This window comes from Apis dorsata, unplaced genomic scaffold, assembly GCF_000469605.1.
Source record: "Apis dorsata unplaced genomic scaffold, Apis dorsata 1.3 scaffold_370, whole genome shotgun sequence".
Classification (NCBI taxonomy): Eukaryota; Metazoa; Arthropoda; class Insecta; order Hymenoptera; family Apidae; genus Apis; species Apis dorsata.
In genome coordinates this window covers 147,944-156,523 of record NW_006263634.1, presented here as the reverse complement: position 1 = coordinate 156,523, position 8,580 = coordinate 147,944, and the positions used below count along the sequence as shown (strand labels likewise).

Here is an 8,580-nt window from a genome sequence, read left to right as displayed (position 1 = left end):
TTCTTTTTTTTTTTTTTCCTACAGCTCGCGAAAATACCAAGAGCAGAGAGAGAGAGAGAGAGAGAGAGAGAGAGAAAGATCCATGCAATCTCGTTGTTTTTTTCTTTAGAAGATTGTGCGAATCAAAGTTGAGGACCTAGAAAATAGATGCGTATATGAATTAGAATTAAGAATTTATGAGTATTTGGAGATACATTGTTTGCAGTTTGTTGAATAATTTGAAGGTATTTTTTAATTTTGTTTACATAAAGATGTAAAAATAAAAAGCGAATCGAAATTGTGAAATCTTAATTGAAAATATATATATATATATGCATGTGCATGTGTATGTGGTAAAATAATAATTTAAAGAGATATTGAGAATTTATGAATAATTTGAAGATGTTTGAATTAATTTTGTTTACGTAAAGATGTATAAAAAGTTGATTATTCAATATGTTTTTAGTAAAGTGAAAAGAATATTAATGAAAATGTAAAACGAGAGTGTGAACTTCCGGTAATAAATTATTATTTTACTTATCTATTGCTAATGTTTCATAACAAGGAAACTTAATATCTTTTAACACTCGTAACTTTTTATATCGTAATGAGATGAAATTTTTATTTTATTAGCCTCTGATTAACCACTGTTTCTTAATACTTTCTACAGAAATGGATAAATTAAACTGTGAATTCCTATTTCAATATTTTCATATTTTGAAAAAAAACTTATTGCAATTATTTATACAAATAAATGAAGACTTAAGTTTTATCTCAAAAATCCAATAATTTAATTATTTCATGTTTTTTTTTAAATTTTAAAAAATTAATTAATATCCAATAACTAATTCAAATGTATCATGAATGAAAAAGCACATGCCATTTGAATCTAATATTTAAAATTATATTCTATGTAAATATATATATTCTATATATCTAAAATTATTAAGATCTTCATTTATTATATATTTTTATTATTATTAATTAATTATACCGCATATTAAATATAACATATGCATTGAATATATGTACAACAAACAAATAACAGAAATAAAATAGTATAATTTATTTGAAATATTTAATTTACTTAAACATTTATTATAAAATGAATCTTTTAGAAAAAGATATTCCTTTCTTTAAAAAAAAAAAATATAAAAATAAAATCTCCTCCAATTTTCCTTTTTCTAAATTTATAAAAATATGATATATTACTATTTTTTATTGGAATTCTCCATTTTATATGTATAAAGACTCTTTTAAGGATAATAAAGAGAAAAAACAAAATTGCCGGAAGATAATCTAGAATAGGTTGATAATCTACCGCGAGCGATGGATTTGACGATTTCGTTAATTTCACTTTTCATCGAACGAGAATTTTTTACTGTTCGCGATCAAGTACACAGAAACGAATGGGCGAGCGTATATGCACGAGACTTTCTCTGTAATTCGCTTTACGTCTCCTTGGAATTATGATTTCCGCGATTCGTTATAAATACATTCAACATGACGCTACATAATCATAACGCTTACCCATTTTACGCTAACTTTCTGTAACCAGAAACCGCGCAATGCTCTTAATTTCTTCGACTACTTTCTTCCTCTACCTGAATCTTTTTCTTTTCTTTTCGATCCAGTGTAATTAACGAGCACAGAATTTTAAAGTTATAAAAATCAAAATGTCGACAAAAAAAAAAAAAGAATCGAAAGATATGCGAGTCATTAAAATAAAATATAAAATGCATCGTGGCGTATTATAATATAAACATAACGCAAGAAGACCTTCTAAAGCTACTTATTTATCTTATTGTATATGATTTCAAATCCACATATTTAATACATAAATGTAGGTCATTTCATACAGAGGCCAATGAAAACTTGCGAAATATCAAAATAAAAAGAGCCTAGCTTTACATGTAATGGCATTACATATATTCGACAAACTATACAGCTTCGGCTATAAAATTTGCGTTACTTGATTTCGAGCAGAAGATAGATGGGTGCGAAAGATATCCTAAAAAAAAAGAAAAGTTAAATATTGACTGGTGTGGCTAGGTTTAGCTTAAACGTAGAATCTTACGCTTCTATTTTAGTTCCAAGTAAAGGAATAAGCTGTTCGTTCGAATGTGTTTAACTACGAATATAAACAATGTACCAAGAATACGTGCGCAATAGAAATCGGGATGGTAATGTTTCGATGGCATCCATAACGCGCAATATATGGAAACGTCTGGAAAAGTTTGGTAAAAGAATTGGGTCGTTGCTGATTCGTTCGACAGAGTACCAACACTTTTTCCACGAGTGACCGAAACTTTCAACGATGTCCTAGTCCGTCTCAAACTACGGTCAATGATCCCTTCTTGCCCCGATTTCACCAATTTCGCTTAAAAAAGAAAAAAATGTCGTGCTATAACATCTACGTTAAATCGCTATATTTTCAATTGATATCTTACAAGACGACTAAAAATCCTTAGGGAAACTCTGTTACCGAAGACCATAGAATTATCAACTACGATGTTGTATACTTAATTAAATTGAAAGCACGAACGCTACGAACCTAACCTTAACGGTTTAATAACGGATGCGTAATTCGCCCTCTCAGAAGAATATTGTGTAATATTAAACATAATGGTATTCACTCACCGATCGAGGATGCGCCCGTGACATCTGGATCTAACAAGCTCGCAAAACTTCCTTCTATTTGATCGTTGATCGTTCTTCTTTTTCGGTTTAATGTTCACTTCAAGTCACCAACTGACAAATCACCCACTCACTGTACGCGCACCGTCCTCGTCGGAAAATTTTACTCAAAGTCACGATCGTTCTGTTACGACGTATTGTTTTTCACTCTTCGTACACATCCAGTAGAAAAAGATTTCGTGAAGTTCGTGAAATCGAAGCGAAAATCGATGGAGATGATCGCGAGCGTGCAAACGGCACTGTGTCCTTTACGATGTCACTCGATGTATGTTCTCGTCGTGTATCGTTCTGTTACGTTCCGGCGGTTTAGCCGGCACGTGGTCGCGTACGAAACACTTTCAGCTTGGTCGTCGAGAGAGAGAGAGCCCACGCGTCTCGTGTGCTTGTAATCGCGCGTTCGACTGAGCGGCCGAGTACTCCCGAACTCCCCGACTCTCGCTCGTGCCGCTCTTCCTGCTCGCGCTCGTCTCATTCTCTCTCATTCTTTCGCACGTCGTCTTCGATGCGTCGACTCTCTCTACCGCGAGCCTCCCCACTCTTTCCTTGTCGCTCCAAAAGGCCTTTTCGTGCATTTCTCTCAAATATTTCGCTCTTTGTCGATCCTGCCTTCTTGATATTCCTTCTTCGTTATTATTACAATTCTACTTTTTTCGGTTTTTAACTTCTTTCTTTCTTTTTCCTTTTATTTTATATTATTGCAAATATTATAATTGTATTGTAATACGAATAAATAGTCAATGATTCTAATTATTTGTCACATTATCACAGTCGTTTCTGACGAACGATCGTAACTCTTATTTCTTCTCGATTTATGCTTCATTTAAATACTTTCTCTGCTTTCTTTCGCGACGTGCGTAGTATTACGCCACTGTCAGTCCCGCTTAGGCGTTTTCGATTAATCGTATATCCTGTTTTACGTTCGTATTGTGTTTTGACGTGTTTTAACCTCACCTCCCATGCGCTTTTCCTAACTACTTTCGTCCATTCTAAATTACGAAGAGAGATATTCTATGAAATCCGAACAGCTCATAATCGTCAAAAGAAAGGTGTCTCGTCCATCTTCGTTCTCGACACTCTCATTTTCTTCCAACTCGCTATCTCGGTACACTGAAACAGAGGATTTATTATCTGTTACGTCGTATAATGTCTTTTGAGGTAGGTTAGGGTGCTTAACTCAACATTAGTCGTTGAGGTCTACCCCCTACAGCGGCATTCTTCTGCATTCTGCACCGGTGAAATCGGTTGACGCACGATCAACCACCGCGGTAACAGTAAATCACTAACCGAAACATTAACTGTTGCAAACAGTAGAACGTCTTATTGCGTATTCGCCATTCGCGTTGAACGCACAACGATTAAGTTGACGCCGGTAAGTCAACTCGTATCGATCGAGTTTCGATATATTCAAACAGACGTTCTAGAGAAATCTCGAAAAAAGGGTAGACATATTGTTATATCGTTTCAAACTCGAATCGAATTTTTAAGCAAGCCATATATGGGTCGGAAGATCAAATCGATATTAATACGCTGTGAAGTTGATCGAATATACTGAAATTGTTTCGTAAATCATTCGTTCGATGTATATAAATATTATATATATTGTATGCGTTTATTAAAATTCGATAATTTTATTGATTTCAAGCATGTGTCATCGAAATAGTGAATTAAATTCATTTTTATATACGTTAAAGTTTTTTGGAAATTAGTTAATAGAAATTTACTAAAAGAAAATCGAAATAAATTGAATCTCAGCGATCGATAGCACATACAGCATTTTAGATTTCATGCACAAGCAGATGTCCGCGATACAAATGAACGAGTTCTGCCATTCTTTATTTTTCCCCTTTCAGGTTGGAAACGATAAAGATTGATAGCGGTAATCTACAGATGTGCCATAGTAGAATCACGAAGCGGTGGAATAATCTCCATAGACGATTCCATCTACCTGAATGTTAAGATTTATGCATCTAATATGACCGGTATTAATTCATAAATCCGGCAGGTATTACCATCTACGAAACTCGCGATTCATAAATCCCGAGATTTATGCGCGGCAATACTAAGCACGAGATGGAAATGCTCGCACGGCCCGCTCGCTCGCGATATGTGCAGTTAAATTAACCTTGAAACGATTTGGTTGCTCGAATAAAATTGCAAATCTTTTGTCACTCGGTTTTAACAGTGGTCGTTATTAAATATTCCTTGTTCAAGGTGGTCAACGTAGATATCGAATACGCGAAAAAGATTTCTCCACGAGTGCTTCGAAACGCTGTACGCGAAGGAACTGTTGTGCAGTACGATTAAAATTTTTCGGCCGGTTGTGCGCGCGTTGAGCCGTACTCGTTCCCTAACGGACCAATATAGTATATTTGAAAAGAAAAAGAAAAAAAAAAGAGATATAAAAAATTTGCAATTCCACCACTGTGTGACATCAGAGGCGAAGATCTTCGACCGGAGGAGGAGATGGAGGTCGTTGCTAGAGGAGGAGGTGGTGGAGAAAGAGAAAGAGGAGGTGGAGGAGGCACACGGGTTCGCTTTTGCCTGAGCGTACCCGTTCGTTCACCCTAGCGGGGGCACCAACCTGGCTTTACTTCAGTTACACGCCGAGAGAGCCGGCGCTGTATATAGGTATATAATACATTCTCGCGTGTACTTACACCTAGTATAGGTAGGTATACGGAGTGTACAGAGAGTGTCCCGGTCGAGCATGATGCGGTTCCACGGCCCTTTACGAGCGAGGCGGGGTACCGACTTGCCCCGTTCTCCAAAGAGAAAGATGGAACATGGTATGAGAGAAAGGGACAGGGGGCAAGCCCTTGTGTTCGATCGCTTTCGACGAGCCACGGATCGTACTTTAAAAGAAATTTTATACTCTGATGTAGAGATTATGATAGGAACGAATGTAGGCTAAATTTATTCATCGTTAAAAATTTTTAGTGATCCTATTTTTTTAATTTATGAATTAAAATTGAATGGAAATTTATTTATAAATATATATATTTTTTATATAAATATATATACTATATATGAATGTATATACATATATTTCTTTAATGCTAATTTTTTCGATACTATGAATCGTGATTTGCATTACTCGGCGTGCCAAGGGGTTTTTGACCTGACACGTAGTAATTCCAAAATGCTGACTATTCATAATAATGACGCTTATTTACAAGAGGATAGCTAGTATATTATTATATATTGTAATTCATTATTATATTTTATTATTATTATATATTGTAATTTGTATTATATATTGTATTCATTATGCTTTCATTCTACTATGATATTTAAGGATTTAAAAATCGCATTATTTTAAAATATAAAAAGTATTATGATTCTTTATTTATTTTCATATGTTCTTAATTTTTTAATGATAAAATAAACCTATATTTTATTGCTAATTTTTAAAATATAAACACAATTATTTTTAAAAATAAACATTAATTTTTCTTTTTTAAAAAAGCTAAATTAAAATTAAATAAATTAAATAACAACTACAATATTTTAATTAAGAATAACGACCAGTATGTGTGCTGACCATTCTAATTGATACTGGATCTGTCACTGTATCTGTTGGACTGGAAGTTTGTTGTTGATGTGAGTAGCTCACTTCCATATCAATTTCGTCTAATTCTTCTTCTTCTTCTTCATGAGTATCTGATTCTTCTTCTTCTTCTCCTTCACCTTCTTCTTCTTCTTCTTCTTCTTCTTCCTCTTCTGATCCTCTAAACTATGCACAATTACATTCATAAATTATATAATAATTTTATTTAAAACGATAGATAATAAAAAAACTTAATAATATCAAAAACTAATTTATCATAAAAGTTTTATTTAAAAATAAAAAAAGATTTGTTTTCATTTGCTGCATGTTATTTGACAGTCGGTAATAGCGTTATTAAATGATAACCACAAATGATAAGCAATTTAACAATTTTGATTTTATTTATGTTTATTTTTATTTTTATTTTGTCAATATTAATTAATATGAAGAAACTATAAAAATAAAATGAAATTATTAAATAATAGAATATATTGTAATGTGATGTATGCTAGAAAAAAGTGAGGTTAACTTACGTCACTAACTGTCTTTCCTATGGGGATATGATCATAACCTTGTACCCGAACATGTTCTCTCTAAAGAAAAAAATAAAGATAAAAGTATAATCAAAGTAATCAAACAATTTGATATTTATATATAGATAATACTTATCGAATTGTGTACTATACTTACCCACGCTTGATGTTCTGCTTCAAGTTGAACTACTTCACTTTCATCATCACAAGGTCTATCGGCATTAAACCACAAAGGATCTGTTGCTCTAGGTTGTAAATTTGGCCATAATGGCATAATCGACATTTTAAAAATCTTGTCAAAATTTATTAAAAACAATTAATAATTCAGCTCTCAAATTATCAGAAGTACACAAATTATTTACACATGCGCACAAACATGTTTGATTTTTGGCGCTTGTAATTTCTTATTCAAATATTGTTAGATGTTTAAGAAAACAGTATATTTATCTATATACAGGAAAATAATAAATATTTCCATAATTTCATAAGATTAGATTTTTATATAATTTTTTCAATATTTTTATATATTTTAGTTATTTTAACTTTATGATTTTATTTTATAACCTCACAATATTTCAAATATAAAACATGTATGGCGCGTACTTATTGCGCCATCTATTGTAGAATACAAATAATTATGTTACTACTCTAGTGTCACGTGTTTACCCACTGAAAACCATTAATCCTTGTCTTCGTTATGTTTCATCTACGGCGATGAAGGAAACCGTGAATGTTACGTACAGTTCATTAATGGGTCTCTAAGAGATTGCTTGTGCGTTCTCGCAGAGAAATCTGCGAAAGTGTCTATTTATTTCATTATAATCGCATTCAAGTATTTTTACGAAGAGAAAACATTTTGTACAACATAACCTCGATCATCTAATAAAGGTAAATTTAAGAATTGTTAATATTTTGTTTATCAAATTAGAACAATCTGATGTAATTAACATATATAGTATAATTCTTTTCAGTATTTAATTTAAAATTTTCTTTTATATATGTAATAAATTTTTAAATATATGATATAAATTAAATAGGAATGTTTCACATTGACAGGTATATTTACATTACTAGAATGCAGTAAGAAAGTATCATATAATCAAACATTCATACATTTTAGTGTTAATATAATTTTTTAATCGTGTTTTACTTTCTAAAATCTGATAATAATACGTTAATTTTTCCACTTTTATTTTCAATTTTTATTAAATGATAACATTTCAATTTCGTTTCTTTTAAGTTTATATAAATGACATACATTTTAGTGATAGTTCGAAAAGATAAAAAGTGAATGTATGACTTGAATTCTCCAATCTCTTTGAGAATGTTGGTTGAATTCATGCAATTTATATTTTATCTAAATTACGATTTGAAACAAAATATTTTTTTTCATAAAATAAAAAATTATCGAAAATTTAATATTAATATTTATATTTATATTTTAATATTTATCGCTGAAATTAATTTTCGTTTTGAAATCTCGGCATTACTATGCCATGTGTTAGTTAATCGTAATTAGCTATTCACAATACCTCATCTATCCAATTGAAACCGTGCACTCTCGATTGACTTCAATTTTATATTTCAATATATTTAATAAATTATTAAAATTTATATATTGTTAAACGAATATCTCACTTTTTATGGTGTCATTTGAAATTTCATTTTTTGCTTCTTATTAGGCGATGTACCATTGCTCTTTAATGGAATAAATCGATAATCGAAACATCTTCTACCGGGAAAATTATAACGCATATTCCTTCAATGGAATCTTGGTATTTCAATATAAGGATTCCAATGGAACATCGTATATTCAACAGTTCA

At 31.6% G+C, this 8,580-nt stretch overlaps 3 protein-coding genes across 6 annotated transcripts in view; 1 reads left to right on the top strand and 2 right to left on the bottom strand.

Annotated features, from left to right (window-relative positions):
* The window catches only part of LOC102677853 (ecdysone-induced protein 74EF), a 172,364-nt gene extending 168,333 nt beyond the window's left edge, over positions 1-4,031 (bottom strand). For 2 of the 3 annotated variants that reach the window (XM_006618707.2, XM_031511952.1), the window contains exon 1: positions 2,620-4,031. The gene's annotated coding sequence lies outside the window, so the exon portion shown is untranslated. The remainder of the gene's footprint in view (positions 1-2,619) is intronic. The other variant, XM_031511953.1, reaches the window with a different exon arrangement.
* A 1,970-nt stretch (positions 4,032-6,001) lies between these two features.
* Positions 6,002-7,153, bottom strand: LOC102677714 (anaphase-promoting complex subunit 15-like). Its single transcript, XM_006618706.2, has 3 exons — positions 6,914-7,153; positions 6,757-6,816; positions 6,002-6,409 (listed from the first exon to the last, which is right to left on the bottom strand). The coding sequence occupies exons 1-3, from the start codon at positions 7,037-7,039 to the stop codon at positions 6,188-6,190; spliced, it is 408 nt and encodes a 135-aa protein (XP_006618769.1). The 5' UTR covers positions 7,040-7,153; the 3' UTR covers positions 6,002-6,187.
* Positions 7,154-7,394: 241 nt separating this feature from the next.
* The window catches only part of LOC102676608 (high affinity copper uptake protein 1), a 5,748-nt gene continuing 4,562 nt past the window's right edge, over positions 7,395-8,580 (top strand). For both annotated transcript variants that reach the window (XM_006618697.2, XM_006618696.2), the window contains exon 1: positions 7,395-7,644. The gene's annotated coding sequence lies outside the window, so the exon portion shown is untranslated. The remainder of the gene's footprint in view (positions 7,645-8,580) is intronic.

Bases quoted from the DNA above. Each gene is read 5' to 3' on its own strand.
- LOC102677714 (XM_006618706.2), bottom strand. From the start codon at position 7,039: ATGTCGATTATGCCATTATGGCCAAATTTACAACCTAGAGCAACAGAT. The intron at 6,817-6,913 runs GTAAGTATAGTA...TTTTTTCTTTAG, and splicing joins AAGCAGAACATCAAGCGTGG to AGAGAACATGTTCGGGTACA. The intron at 6,410-6,756 runs GTAAGTTAACCT...AATTGTGCATAG, and splicing joins TAGGAAAGACAGTTAGTGAC to TTTAGAGGATCAGAAGAGGA.